This window comes from Haemorhous mexicanus, chromosome 11, assembly GCF_027477595.1.
Source record: "Haemorhous mexicanus isolate bHaeMex1 chromosome 11, bHaeMex1.pri, whole genome shotgun sequence".
In the NCBI taxonomy this organism is placed as follows: Eukaryota; Metazoa; Chordata; class Aves; order Passeriformes; family Fringillidae; genus Haemorhous; species Haemorhous mexicanus.
This window is the reverse complement of record NC_082351.1, coordinates 12,354,513-12,369,717: the sequence shown is the minus strand read 5'-3', so window position 1 is coordinate 12,369,717 and position 15,205 is coordinate 12,354,513. Positions and strand designations below refer to the sequence as shown.

General features: G+C 52.9%; 1 protein-coding gene across 3 annotated transcripts in view; it reads right to left on the bottom strand.

The window, feature by feature from the left end:
• The window catches only part of NCKIPSD (NCK interacting protein with SH3 domain), a 54,745-nt gene extending 40,893 nt beyond the window's left edge, over positions 1-13,852 (bottom strand). For 2 of the 3 annotated variants that reach the window (XM_059856489.1, XM_059856491.1), the window contains exon 1: positions 8,560-8,805. In XM_059856489.1, coding sequence (XP_059712472.1) covers positions 8,560-8,730 — 171 coding nt within the window. In that variant the 5' untranslated portion in view covers positions 8,731-8,805. Of the gene's footprint in view, positions 1-8,559; positions 8,806-13,714 lie in introns of those variants that run through there. The other variant, XM_059856490.1, reaches the window with a different exon arrangement.
• Positions 13,853-15,205: the final 1,353 nt, after the last annotated feature.

Below are 15,205 nucleotides of genomic sequence, written 5' to 3'. Positions count from 1 at the left end.
GCGAGGACAGGGCACTGGGAGAGGCACCAGGAGGCACGGGCACTGTACTGGGCACGCAGGGGAGGGGGACAGGCGAGACGGCCGCACTAAACCACGAAACCGTGCCACGCCGCGAAGCCACCCCGTGCCAGGACACTTTGCCACCAGAGCACCCTGCAGTCGTGCCAAGCCGCCACACAGGTTCTGCAGCAGCTCCCTTGCTGCCTACACAGAGCCCTATAAAAGGGGGTGCCCAACAACAGAATTTGGCTGACAGTGTGTTGTGTTGCATGCCTGTCTCCAACATCAGTGGCAATATGGAAAGGCACAGAACTCACCGAGTTTACACAAAAAGGAATTGTCACCACATCAGATTCAGAGGCCACGGAGGTTTGCATTTGTCTGCTCAGTGGAGAGTTTCAATTTGATGTCTCTAGGCAGCCATCTGGTTTCCACAGGAGTTGCCCTGGTTCTTATTGCAGCACACAGACATTGAGTGAACTCTGCTAGCAAAGAGCCCTCCATCCCAAAAACATGTCCAACCACTTCCATCTCCCAGGTGCAAGTGGGTGAAAGGCACCTGTGTGGTCCATCAAGGCTTTCTTCCCACCTCCAGAGAAAGAGGATGAAGCTCAGAGGCTGAGCTCAGCCTCCCAGCCAGTAAGCTCAAGGGTAGTGGAGGGGGAGTAGGCAGCAGGAACAGTGGGAGATGACATCCCAGCTACATCAGCAGCTGAGGAGGTATGGCCCTAGGCACAAACCTCATGGACAGACAATCTAAGACCTTTTCATTAAGACATCATCCCAGCAATTCCTGTCTCCTTGTGGGTGAATGTCTATCTCTGCAGCTCCTGTCTCATCTTCTCCCTCAACCCTTTAGTTTTTGTTCAATATAATAGAAGCTTTGGAGTTGAGGCCTGCCCTAAGGTTTCCATACTACAAGGCACTGTTCCCACTTGTACTACAAAAAAACCCAAGAAATAATTATTAGTTATTACTTAGAAAATACCTAATCTGAACTTTAAACCCGTGATTTAGCAAGAAATGACACACAGCCTGGAATTATCTAGCATGCCAACAGCTTGATTTTCTTAAAAAAAAAAAAAATTAATTATAACTCTTGAGCAGCTGAACAACCTAAAATACCAGTCTATGGTGGCATTTCCAGATCACAGAAAAAAATCAATACCTTGCAGACCACTTTCACACACACCACCCTAGCCTGAGCAGCAAAGGGAGACAAAGCAGCACAGATGTTTCCCCCAGCCTCTGATGGCATGACAGGAGATCCCTATTCAAAAGCCAATCCTACTAGCATGAAAGGCAGCCTGAGTCAGAGGAATGGGTTCACTGCACTTGCAGCTGGGTGACACTGCCTTTTTAGCTGGTCCAGATGGACAGGAGGACGCACACGGGCTTCACAAGAAGCAAGCAGCTTCCAAGGAGGACAGGAGTGACAACTTCTTCTAAACAACTTCAACAGGCAAGTAAATAACCAGGAAAAACAAACCCATGGACTTCCCACCTCATTCTAAAAAGCTGACAAGATCTTACTTCCCCTTCCTGCCTAAGCCTCATGCTAAAACAGGACAAGTTTTACTTCTTTGCTCCCTTGAAAGGGAAGCAAACAGCTCTGCCACACAAGCTCTGCACTGCATGGCACGAATACAGATGATCTCACATGAAGCTGAGCCTCCTCTCCCAAGGTGGTGGGTCTTGTCTTTTGGACAACTCTATTTGCCCATTAGCACTGAGAGATTTCCACAGATTAGTGCTCGACATCCCTGTGGTGAGAATGCAAAGGGGGGCAAAGACCAACAGCTACAGTCATGAATTGTGTCTTCTGTTCCACTTCTCACATGACAAGCTTCAAAACTCTGGTTTTAAAATCAAAGGTTTTATCATGTGATAAAAAGTCAAGACAAATTAGGTTTGGCAAGATCCTCTTTTAAAGGTCAAAATTTGATTTGTGAGCCACTGGCTGGGGAAGCAAAGTGATTCTCCTCCAGAAGCAGGACCAGGACCCACAATTCCTGCGGCAACTCAGACTCCTTTTTTTTGTTTTTTTTTTTTGCAGTTTGCGATTGTTTTTTCTAATAAGAGCTCACCTGATGGGATGCTGGAAATCCTCAAAGGAAACACAAGAGTGGGATTGTGAGAAGTGATGCAGAAGCACAAACAGAGCAGGATGTTCCTAGTTCAAAGCTGGCAGTTCTTCCCTTTGCAATAAAAAGCTCATCATCATCCAGATGTAAACAAGGAAAGAAAGCCTAGCCATCTTCTCCTGATGAAAAGCACTCAAAAACCATACGGTAGGCAAAAAAACCCCCAAAACCTACAGATTTGATCAGTAAAATTGCAAGGTAACAGCAGGTGATCACCTGTGCAACACTGTGAAAAGCTCACAGCCCAGCACAAGAAAGCAGATGTGCAAATGACCTGGCAGACACTATGCCCCTGCAGGGAAGTTGGGAACCAATCTGTGTCCATCTGCTCTGGGCAAGTGCCTCTTCAAAGGCTGACAAGAAAATGGCACATTTCCTCTTTCCAGTCTGCCCCCTCACCTTGCCCTTCTTCCAAGGCAAAGAGAGCTGCAGTCACATTGCTCAAGAATGGACAAGGACTCTCAGACATGTCCCTACTGCCTGATCACTTCTGACCAAAGCTTCATGATGTTCAACCCTGAAACAGGCTTAATACTTCCAGCCCAACAGAGCCATCCATGCATCCACCAGTGTCACTCCACCTCTGACACAAGTGATAAGACCACACCACCAATGCTGCTCATACCTGGGTGTCCAGGCCACAAAGACAAATTTAATCCGGTAACAAAAAGCCTAACTATTTTTAATTGGAGTAAAAGTGAGAAGAACATGTCTTCACAGCCAAGACCAAAGATCATTACCACAGCTCTACTTTAATCATTCTGGACAGTGAAAGATTGTAGATCTTCTAGCTAAAATTTCAAGTGTTTAGCTACAGTAATTTGAAATGGCTATAATTCCCCTGACTGTGTAATTTAGTCTCAAGAATAAAACTTCATCTCAAAGCACAAGCAGCTCTGACACAACAGCATCTCTGCTATGGTGAGACCCCAGAGAAAAATGCTTCGTTCTTTCACTTTCTTGCATGTATCAAGAAACGCAGCCTCAGCTACAAAGCACTACCAGCTGCTCATTCTCCAAAATAAAACTTTATTTTTAGCCTAAGCACTTACTCAGGATCTGTGTGAGTATTGCAATTAAGCTCTCACGCCCATTGAAAGCTCTGTCAAACCTGCAGCAGATGACAAATAACGCTGCAGGCTCCAGCGCAGGGGACAGTCCGTACAACAGCCTGTACAATCACCACCTGTTCAGGAACAACGACAGCAACTCTGCAAAGGTCAGGAGCACCACGTTTAAAGCTGGATTTTAAGCAGATAGAGGGAGAAACTCAAGCAAACAACAATTGCCAAAACTCAGTTTACAGCAAGCCCAGGGAGGTTGTAGTATCTCCCTCTCTGGAAACATTCAAAACCCACCTGGACACATTTGTGTGTCACCTGCTCCAGGTGGCCTTGCCTTTGCAGGGGGTTGGACTGGATGATCTCCAGAGGTCCCTTCCAACCCAAACTATTTTGTGATTGACAATGTACAACCACCTGGGGAGCTGGAACTCTATGATCTTTAAAGTCCCTCCTGATTCAAGCTATGATACGATTCTAACTGCATTCCACAACCATCATCGTCTCCATGGCAGTGTGGAAGGTTTGACACTACCTGAGCTGCCACAGTGATCCCACACAGCACCAGCCTTGGCACATGCTGCTCCATCCCTGAACCAATGCACATGAGATCCTGGCAGAGAAGCAACACCACTACAAACAAGTTTTCCAGCAAGCCAATGAACTGAATTAACTGAGAGTGGGGATGACAAGAGCAGAGGCAGCTTAGGGGAAGGATGGACAGCAGGGCTGGGTGTAGGATATGGGATCAGGCTGGAAGAGTGGCCATGAGCTGCGAGACCCACACTCTGAGCCCTGGCATGCCCTGGTCTGCGATAAAAGGCAGCCCCTCCACTACCTCACTCTGCACCATACAATTCCAGTCCTGAACCCAGGTCAATGCTACAACAAGAAATAGGGCAGAATGGTTTGGGTAAACAGAGAGTGCTCAAATGTCACTCCCTCACAGAAACCTGTCTTCTTTGCAGCTGGGGAGGTGACACACCACTCCTGTGCCTGCCTGCTCAGGACTACCTGTACTCTGCCACTATGCACTTGCTCGTGCTGCAGGAGAATTTTAGTTGTTGCTAGGCTACACAAAGCAGTCTCTTATTTTTATCACACGTCTGTTTATTCTTGTAGAAAAAGATACTGCAAACAGCAACCCAAGGCATCCTCAAAATGCTTGTTACACTCTTTGCTTGGTTCCCTTTTCTCACCAGACAGTCCAAAGCTTCTTGGCCATCAGCATACACACCTTTGCACCCAAACAGACCTTTCCTTGCTCCTCCAGAGGTACAATGTGAAAGCATGAACAGAGACTCAAAATCCACATTACAAACAATTTTTCAGTTATTCCAAATAAATTAAAGGTAATTTTGAAAAGGATATCAATAATAATTTCAAAGCTGTTTCCTAATGGCTTAATACAGCTGAACAGCTAATTTGTAACAGCCAACAGGTTAAACCATTCCCACTTAATCAAGGAAACATCTCCCTGTGACTTAGCACTTATTTTTGCACCCCTGACATTTACCAATAGAGGATTTTAAAGCTGCCATTCCCCTCCCCAGCATTTAATGTTAACACATTCATTGACAGGCAATGAAGCCTGGGTCAGTGCAGACACAAGACAAGATCAGTTGTGGCGCCAGGTGAAGCTGAGAGCTGAAGCAGACCTGCTGCTCCTGGATGTGGGTCCCACAGCAGGACCCACATCCAGGAGCCAGCCCCTGTCCTGCCAGGAGCAGAGCAGATCAGCCTTCCTGGCAGGCCAAGTGTCACCCACACTCAGCATCCTCCAGGACGACCACTCCCTCTGTGCTCCTGGTGCTGCTGTGCCACAGCCTGAAATCTTGATCCAGAGCTGGAATAACTCCACATTCCCATTACAAAATTCCAGGTTCTATCATCATAATAATAGCAACATAGAGCTGTTTATCCCACAGAAAGGAACCTTATTATTTGCTAGACTTAGCATTTGTCCCTTCCTGACACTGAGTGAACCTCCTGTGCCTAAGCAAGCTTTCCAAATTGAATGTTTTGCAGCTGCACATAAAGTTTTGAAAAGCCCATCTTCTGGAGTGACTGTCTGACTCCAGAGGACACCTTAAGCTCCATTTTAATCTCCACATTTTTCTGCCACTCATACATCACTTAAGCATCAGCACACAGCTGGAGACAAAAAACCAACCTCATGCTGACGGGCACCTTGCCATTCAATAGGAAGGCCTGGCATTTGAGCAGACAGTCTTGCTGCAGCAGTATTCACCTGGCATTAGATATTAGCACATTTCTTGCTCCACCAGTAGCTGGAGGCCACTACCCTCGTGCTGTCACTGGCACAGTGCTAGGTGCACATTTTCACTTATCTGGCAGCAGCACCCACAGCCCCTGAGTACATGACCTTGCTGGGCACTATCATGCCTGCTGGTGTCAAGGCCTCCCAAGATCTCCACCAAGGGCATGCAGAGCCAGGGCAAAGCCACGTGTGAGGCCACTGTTCCAACAAGCAACTCTCTCTGTGTGCAGTCCACAAGCTGTCCCATTCAGCAGCATAGCACAGTCCTCCCCTCTTGCTGCTTCACGGCCTCAGCATCTATCCCCAGAACAGCACTCGGCTTGAAATGACTCTTAATAACCCAAACAGGAGCTAAAAGGGAACTACAGAAGAGTAAAATCAGCAGAAATATCAGCTGAAGTTGGGCGTTTCTAATTGACTCAAATTAACTTCACATCATCTGCACCTTCTGGTGCTCTGGCTGGGCCCCAACTTGTTTCTTAGGGGCATTCTAAGAAGGATTTGTTGGTGAAGCTTCCCCCCCCCACAACTAACTCTCCTTTAACAGTAATACTGAGCCATAAGGATTTCGATACAAAATCCTGCAATAAGATATCAGACAAAAATAAGCATTAAAAAATAACTGGGAATTATTTTTTTCTTTTACAGAAGCCAAGGCATCAATATCCCATGTCTATGAAAGCTGAGAAAAAGACCCTGAAATGCAAGAGGAGCTCAGAAGAAAACAAATGTTCCTAATAGTGCACAGCAGCAAGAGCAGCCCAAGCCTCCCTCGTGAGGTTGCTGTGAGGGGCTGTGACTGTTCCCCAACCTATTGCCCACCTGGAGCCTAAGTGCACTGCTGAGGAAGGCCAAGCTTACCTTTACAATGGTGACTCCTGTTGGCCACGCTCTCTCCCTGCTAACACCAATCATTAGCGGTGCTTTTCCCTGCTGTGATTGGGGCAGCATTAATTACCTCCCAAACCGCTGGCACTAATTGGTCTCGGTGCCCTTATTAAACTAAAACTGGGTGACAAAATGTTTGCACTCCTCCTGGACATTAAGCAAAGAGTCTCAAGCACACTCTTGGTGAGCAGATGCTTTCTGCCATGAATAAACACATGTTCTGACTTCACATCAGCTCTTCAGAGCTGGCAAGATGCAACAACAGAAAGTCAGTCACAGACACGCAGGATGACTGCATCTGCAGAGCAGCAAATTAGATCCTGCTGCTTCACACATCAACAAATTCAGGTGCTGGAAATTTAATGGCCAAAACACAGATGAGCAGATGCTGGGAAGACTCTGTTTCCTGAAACAAGATCTAAAGGCATTTGGGAAAGTTACATCTAAACTAGAGGGAATTCTCACAAAGTCACCAGCAATGCTGCTTTAATATCAGTGCATTACTAACATGTCAGGAGTTAGCCTGGCAGGCTGCAAGCTGTGTTGAGGCTGTAGCAAAATATAATGTTAGAAATGAATGTAAAGTCATAGAATAAATACTTTTCCTGTAAGATTTTGAGATCCATACTAGCAAGGTACCTGCAAGAAAAACTGGTATGAGTGAGCAGCCTAGGAGAAGGCTCCTGCACCCACAGCAGCAAGAAGACGTCATGCCACACAAGCAAATGAAGCAAGAGACTGCAGAGAGGAAACTCATGAGCAGCAACCTGGAGCTATGCCACTGTGGGGTTTTAAAATCTAGCAGTTAATAAGGTCTTTGCTCTGTAACTAAATAGCTCCTGTAAGAAGCTTATTAAGGGCTTATTGATACACAGGATGTCCCCTTCCGTCAGGCCATCCTGCCAGGCTGCAGAAGAGCCCCAGCTTCACAGGATGGATGGACCAAGCAGCCATCAAGGAGACCTGGTGTTGCCCTGACACACATACACACTCTCCTGTTAATGCTTGTCTCACTGGAGTGTTCTGCAAAGCCCACACCCACACTTACTTACAGCCTGAGTTACTGCTAATCAGAAATTCAATGGCATCTGAAGGAGCAGCAGCAGCACACTAAAATAAAGAGGGTTGTCACCATTTTCAGACAGACGCCAAAAGGCCCCTTTGTAACATTCACATGCATTTCTGTGCAGTTACCCATTCACTGATTCAAAGAGTCTTCAGCATCCAGGTCCCACAGCTATCCTGTAGACCAAAAGTACCAAAATTCATGGCCCCCTCCATTAATTAATTCTATATGAAATGCCTATTTTAATTTTAGAAGCCATGTTTTCCCTCAGAAGCCTCCACTAAGCAGCCCCTGCACTGTACAAGCCGCATGTAACCACTTTCCCATGACCCTTGCATGGCACAGGGCTCACACCCCAGCAGCAAAAGGTGCACTCCATCCTCTGACCCCAGTTAGGGCCACAGCAGGTGCTCGGACCTCGGGCAATTCCAGGTATCACCAACCTGGCTGTCAGTGCTGCCATGGCTTCTCCTAGCCCCCAGGACAGCAGGGGTGTGCTGTGGGTGTCGTGCTGTGTTCGTGGAAGGAGGACAATCACCCCTCACTATCCCTGCAGTGTGGGGGTACCACACGCACAGAGTCAGCCCCCAGGCTGAACTGCCAGCACAGAGATGGCCATAGGAGTGCCACTAACTTACACCAACCATGGCTGCTGGCCGGGACACTCCGGGTTACCTGTAATCATGTTTACTCCAGGGAGGAGAATCCCCCTCAGCATCTCCCAGGGATTTTCCTGGGAGATTTTCCTGTCTTCCTCTCCCAATTCTGCAGGAGTGAACAGCCCGTCAGACTTGCAGGCCCTGGAGATGCGTATCCAGCCCCCTTCCTCGGGATGAACCTGCTGAGCTCTCACTTTGTCCCTGACCCGCAGGGCAGGTGCTCCCAACCTGACACCACCGGAGATGTCTCCATCCTCCCTGCCACCACAGGATTCCCATCCCACGGTGTCCCAGACCGTTCCCGCTGCTCCGAGCACCGGGCTGTGCTCTGCCACCGCCCCGGCACAAACCCTGCCTGGGACAGCCAGGAAAGCCCCGCTGCCTGCGAGGGGCCAGGGCAGCGCCACCCAGCCCCGGGACCTCCGGCAGAGCCGCCCCCGCCCGGCCCGGCCCGGCCCACCTGCAGCCGCTGGAGGTAGGAGGCCGGCGCGTAGCCCGTCTCGCCAGAGCCGGCGCGGGTGACGAGCCACCAGTGCTGGTTGCTGCGCTCCAGCAGCAGGAAGGTCTCTCCGGCGGCGAAGGGCAGCGAGTTGGGCTCGGCCGAGCGGAAGCTGTACAGGGCCCGGTACATGGCGGCGGCACCGGCACCGGCAGCACCGGCACCTCCGCCCGCCCGGACCGGACCGGACCGGGCCCGCCCCCGCCAGCCCCGCCCACACGTCGCCGCCGCGCCCCGCCCCCCCACGCGGTACCGCCCCCTGGCGGCGCGGAGGCGCCACTCGCCCCGCCCCGCTCCGCCCGCCCCGCCCCGTCCCGTGCAGCCCGCTGCGCCGGCAGGGGGCAGCAGCGGCTCGCGCAGCATCCCTGAGGCGGGGGCGACGGCACCGACCCCTGCACCGACCCCCGGCACCGACACCGACACCGACACCGGCACCGACACCGGCACCGACTCCCGAGGGGCCGTTGGCAGGATCCATAAGCACGGGCGCTTTCCAGGCACCGGCCCGTTCGTGTCCCTCCTCAATCACACACTTGCCTGGGTCACTGCTCCCGCCTACCGCCCATCGCCCACCCGCGCCGGGCCTCTCTGTCCCCCGCCGTGGCCCAGCTGGCCCCAGGCACGTCGCTTCCCCCCTAAATCCGCCCGTCCCGGCCAGTGTCCCCCCAGCACCCCTCCCCTCTCGGAATGCCGTGTTGGAGCACCCGGTACCACTGAGCCCCAGAAGTCCTTGTGTGCCCTCCAGTCCCACCCTGGGTGCCACGAGGGCTTCCCCCAGCGAGCACCCCTGGGCCGGTCCCGTTCACCACCACTTCCCCAGCATGGATCGGGGCACGACCAGGGCTGGCTCTGACCCGCAGCGAACACAGTGACCTGGCAGGTGGCCATGGGGACGTGGGACACAGCCCGTGAGGCCTGGAGTTCTCCATGAAGACACAGCAGCCCCCAGCCCCATTCATCTCCTTGCCCCATTCCAGGAGAACAACCCTTTGGGACACTGCCCCCAGTAGCCCAAGACCTCTGCAAGCCACCCCACCTCCCCAAGACATCAGCAGCTTCCCTTGATCCCTGATGCCCAGGAATCTGAGCCCTTCTCACTGTCCCGGGGGAGTGGGTGGCAGCCCTGCAGGGCATGGTCCCTCCTCCCTCTTCCCCAGACGGGGCTCTCTCCATGCTACCCTAGGAACAAGACACATTTTTCACCTGACAAAGCCAGCACAGACAGCCTAGGAGCAGGGTGGGTGGAGATCTGGTTACAGAACCCCAGAGGGTCTAGTACATACTCCTGCAGCCAAGCCCACCACAAAGACACCCCTCACCCATGCTGCCCACCCCTGCCATCCTGCTGGGATGCAAGAATGCAGAGATGGAACAGTTCACAGATCCCTGCTCACAGTTACAGGGGGGTTTAACTCATCCAGAAACCATTCACAACCCAATCCAACCAGTGGTAATACAGTAAAAACTAGGCTTGCAGCAGCCACAACCCCCTGCCTGCTCCCAGCACAGCTCACCCAGGCCCCCACTTTTCCCAGCCCTGGCAGTGAGATAATTCATTCTGATCCTGGTTACGCAGGGATGGAGGATGGAGTGGGAGTGAGCCGTTGCCTAGACTCCCCCACTGCGGCGGGTACGAGGAATCACTGCGGTGTATGAGCTGGAGTTGGGCACACAGGCTGAAAAAACAGCGGGGTGCTTTAACTGAGAACTGTGAGATGTAATCAGGGCTGAATCCTTCAGGAGCCCTTCAGGTCTGGACTTCCTGCCTGTTCATGGTCCCTTCCAGATGCCCAGCAGGGAACAGCATGACTCTGGGCAAGGGCTGGGCAGCTGGGGATCGCCACTGCAGGAAAGAAAACGTTCCCATTTGTGGAGTCATCCGTATCCCAAGGGAATAGAATTCTCTGCTTGCTCACCCCCTGCCCGGTTTGGCTGCAGTGTTCACCCTGCCTCTGTGTCCCCCCCTCCAGGTGAGCCCTGGCCATTCCCTGGCACAAGCCCAGCTGTTTGTGCTGGAATAACGGCGCTTTGTTTCCACGAAGTCGGCAGCACAGGCTGTGCTGGCAGGCAGAGGCAACTGAGGGGGATGCAGGCACCCACCAACCACCTCCCACGTGCACAGCAGCAGTAGCAGCACCCCAGTCTCTTCCTGTCCTCAGCACAGTATCCCAGCTCTGCCAGAGTCTGGGAAGGATTTCCTCTGTAAAGGCCCCCTTCTGCATCTGGGTAGAATGCAGAACCCAGGACAAATTCCTGCTGCTGAGGAATCAGCTCTGAATTGCAAGTGCCGAGTGATTTATATTGGACAGGGAGGGGCAATGAACAAGGATCCTGCCGCATCACTCGCAGGTGACTTTTAAAGCTGAACTTGAGACCCCGGGAAAATAATATTTGCATCCCATGCCCTCAAGAGTCTTGGCGGACTGGGATCACTGTAAGCCATGAACGGCTCAGTGCATGCGTGGCAGCCCCCACACTCCTGTTTTCCTCCAAAGCTGTGGAGGGGAAGTGTTGCACAACAGCACTCCTATGATTGGAACACAAACTTGCCAGCTCCACATACACTTATATAATTCTGCACCGTCTGCTCGTCAACACGTTGCAAAACAGCAGTGGGATCAATCGCTCTACTTTTAGGTATACAAATATTATTGCACTCCCACCAGCCCTCTCTGGGTGAAAAGTCATAGGGATGTGAGGTGTCGTGAGGACCCCAGGCCCACAGCTCTCGGGACAGTGTCCTCAGTGTGTCCTGCAGGGGCTGGGGGTGTCCAAAGCCAGGATGGCCAGGCGTGTCCTTATTTCCCAGTGTCTTGATGGAGCTACCTCCTGGAAAACCTCACTAAGAGGCTGTACATAGGACCCTCAAATTGCAAACATCAGTATTGCTTCCAGAAGATCTCACCTCTCCAACTACATCTGCTTCCTTGAGAAGCCCCCAAATCTGTGCTGCCTACAGGAAGCTGGGAAGGAGCTCTGCCGGGCAGGAGCAAGCGCTGCTCCTTCCCCTTGCAAGGAACACAGTGATCCGTGCTGAGCCCGAAAACCCCGCGAGGCGCTGCTCTTTTGACGGCCGCTTCCCCGCAGAGCACATGTGGAGAAGCCGACGCTGCCGGGGCAGTGGGTGGCTCTGGGACCGATCTGTTCCGCCTGCCTGCCGGGCCGAGGTGCCCGCAGGGCTCCTTGCGCAACCCGTCCTGCACAAAGCCGGGGCTGGCTGGGGCCCAGACCCCTCCTGTGGCCGGAGGAAGGAGCAGCCAGTGCCTGCCAACAGCTGCACTTCCTAGAAACGGAGAAGACAGAAGGTCGGGAGAGTTGAGGGATGGTGGAGGGGGGCCCGGGGGTTGCTGCGGGAAGGATTGAGGCGCTGCAGGTTACGAGGCGAGCAGCGCACAGCCTAGCCTGCCCTGTAGCTTCTCTTCAGGAAAACAAGCTCTTTGGCTTCACACAACAGCTCCCTGTTCTTTGTTAAACTCTGCTCATGTCCAGACCTGAGGAGCCCCTTGCCAACCCACGCACTCTGTGGGCCGGCACTGCTCCTTCCCAACTCTCCCTCCTGGGGCAGCTCTGCAGGCTCCAATGCCGTGCTGCGGAAAACAGTGGCTCAGGACAGTGCCACTTTCTCTGCCACCAATCCAATAGCAAGACAGAAGGCATTTAGGGGGTGAGGAAAGTGGGGCACAGGGGTAAGGTGCTTGGCAGTGAGAACACCACTCCCTAGGCTCCCCAGGCTGAACTTCCAGCTGCAGGGCTGCCAGGTGAAGGGCACTTTTGGCTCCACATCTGTCTCTAAGCAGGCCAATGCTGCCTTGCCCAACACCACCCTGCTCACGTCCTTTTCTCGTTGCATGTGGGAAGAGTTGCAAAACAAGGGGTTGTCCGGGGTGCAGCAGTGGATCCTGCCTCTGTGGGCAGAGGAGCTCCTCTGCTTCTCTTTCCAAGATAAATTGGAAGGACTCCACATGGGGCCAAAGCAGCATGTCACAGCTGAGCTGGTGGGGACACCACTCTGGTGCAAACCCAAAAAAGAGAAGACAGAGCCCATCACCTCATCTGGAGCTGGCAGCCCAGCATGGCAGGCAGCAGCCTCCACCATGTGAGGCTGTTTCCAAGAGTTACCCTTTCCTGGCCATATGATTTGTGGGGCAGGAGGGACAGGGACCATGGCCCTGCTTACATCCTTTCCATGAGGAAGAGCCCTGGGCTGGTGGGTGGGTGCAGCAGGCCCTGGTGAGCAGGTGAGGGGTGCTGGGATGGGGATTCCCACTAGTGGAACACGGTGCTCAGCCTGGTGGGAGCTGTCTCCAGGGTTTGCTCTGCTCATGCAGGTGTCTGAGTTGCAAGCTTCAAACAAAGGCCAGGCAACAGAGGGCTGGGGGAAGCCCCTTAGCCAACCCTAATTTCCATACCATTGAAGGAAGGTGGCTTTGCTCCCAGACAGGGACACAAGCCATAAATTCCCTGCCCCCTCTGCTCAGCCCTACATGACTCCAAGGCTTAGGCACCATTGGAGATGGCCACAGGGCCGTGCAGGACCCTCACCCTGTGCCAAGGATGGATCCATGCACAGGATGGACAGACAGTGGCCCCCAGCCCCACTACAGCTTCACCAGTATTTTAGCCTCCAGTTAAACTTCAGCCCACCACCACTGGAAATAGGGAAGGCACAGCTGCTGGGCCACACAGAGCACCCACTGTCTCCAGCAGTGGGTGCCCCAGAGGCATCAGGGCACAGGGTCCCTCTGACCCCGTGTGCTGAGAACCACCGTGTCCCCAGTGGCTCAAGTCTGAGCCCTTTGCAGGCCCAGGGCCACAGAGTGAACCACTCTTCCCTGGGCAGGAGCACAGCAACTTAGGGCTGCTGCCCTGTGAGATGTCACTGCTCGGCAACAAGGAAATACTTTGTTCTCGCTCCATAAAAGGCATTTGTGTGTCCCTCCCCACTGGCACAGGCCCAGATCAGGGGAAGAAGTCCAGCAGCTACTCAAGAGGCAGCAGCTCAGGATGGGGACAGTGCAGGGACAAAGGTGCCCTCTCCTCCACAAAGGCCAGGGGCTGTCCCCTGCCTTTTCTTGCTTCTGCCCTGCCCAACCCTAGTGCCAGGAAGGCTACTTACCAAAAGATCCTGGCAGGTCCACAGAGCATCACTCACCCCCCACCTCAGTCCCCAGGGCCCTGCCAGCAAAGCAGAGCTCAATTCACTGGAGAAACCGGTGCCAGCTGCAGGAATGTGTTTCATCTCTAGCCAGCTGATGCATGGCAATTCCCATCAGCCACCCCAGTTTTGGGCTAGAAGTGACCTATTTATGTAAGGCAAGCTTTCCACAAGCCTGGGCCTGGTGCAGCATCCTCCAGGGGCAGCCATAGGAAAGCAGGAGCAGGTACCTAGGGACCTGGACCTAGCCAGGCTGGACTCATGCTGTCTCTCATCCAGCCCCTGCAAAGCCACAAGTGCACGGTCAGACACAGCATGCTGCAGCCACCCTGGTCAATGGCCCTGCTAGGGCAGGGCTAGCAGGAAAAGGTGGGTCTTCTTCAAGCATCAGGAAACAGACAGGGAGGAGACCAGACACAGGGGAGCCTTGAGGAACAGGGACGTGCACTCAGCATTGTCCTCCACTGAGCAGAGGCTGCAGAAACTACAAAATGAGGGCCCTCTGCCAGGGCACAGGCTGTTCCAGCTCCTGTCCCCCATCCCAGCAGCAGGGCTGCTCTGTGGAGGTGCCTCTCTCATGGTGCAGGGCTCCTCAGGACACATGAGGGAACCAGCCCAGCTGCCCCTTCCCAGTGCCCTTTCTGGCACAACCAGCACAGAGGAAAGCTCACAGTCAAGGGAGGACCAGAGCTGTGGGGAGCCATGCTCAGAGCATGCACACAAACAAAAAAAGCCCTCCAGTCTATTCCTGAGCACAACTGCTGCTCTCCCATTATCCCACCACTCTGTCTTCTGCCATGGTCCAACAGGCAGGTGACCACAGCCACCCCAACCCCTGCTCATCCCATTTCTGTCTTCCAAGAAGCCCAGGCACAAGGCTGGAGAGCCATTTACAGGGATTGTGGGAACCCCATTCCCACCCCAGCATGTTGGCAGTTACACAATTGCCTTTCCACAAATACGGAATTGCTCAGAGGGATGTGTGTAGAACAGCATGGAAGGAAAAGAAACCTGTTCTTGAAGTTTGCAAGATAGTATCCGATTTAGAGGTACTTGCACAGGGGTTGCCCCTTTCTTAACCTTCAAGGATGTGGCTTCAAGGAAGGGATTTTTCCTCCTGATGTTTTGCTGTTACATAATTCAAAGTAACTAATGAAAAAGGTCTTCTGTGTTCCTGCTCCCTCCCTCCCTCCCAGCTGCTGCAGCACAGGAAGCTCCCAACCGCCTTGTTGCTTTGGAGCCCTGGTACAGCATCTCTTAATCCTCAGACAATATTGGCATAAGGATTTTAGCAGTGCTGGCCTTAGCCCACAGGTCCCTCCATCTTCCTGCAGCAGCACCAATTGCACCCGAGGGTTTGCTATTATTCTGTATGGACGCCCCGAGTGCTCCAGGTCTGGCTGCTGACACCATACTACTGCTGAAACCATGCCTGGCTGAGCTTACCCTGCT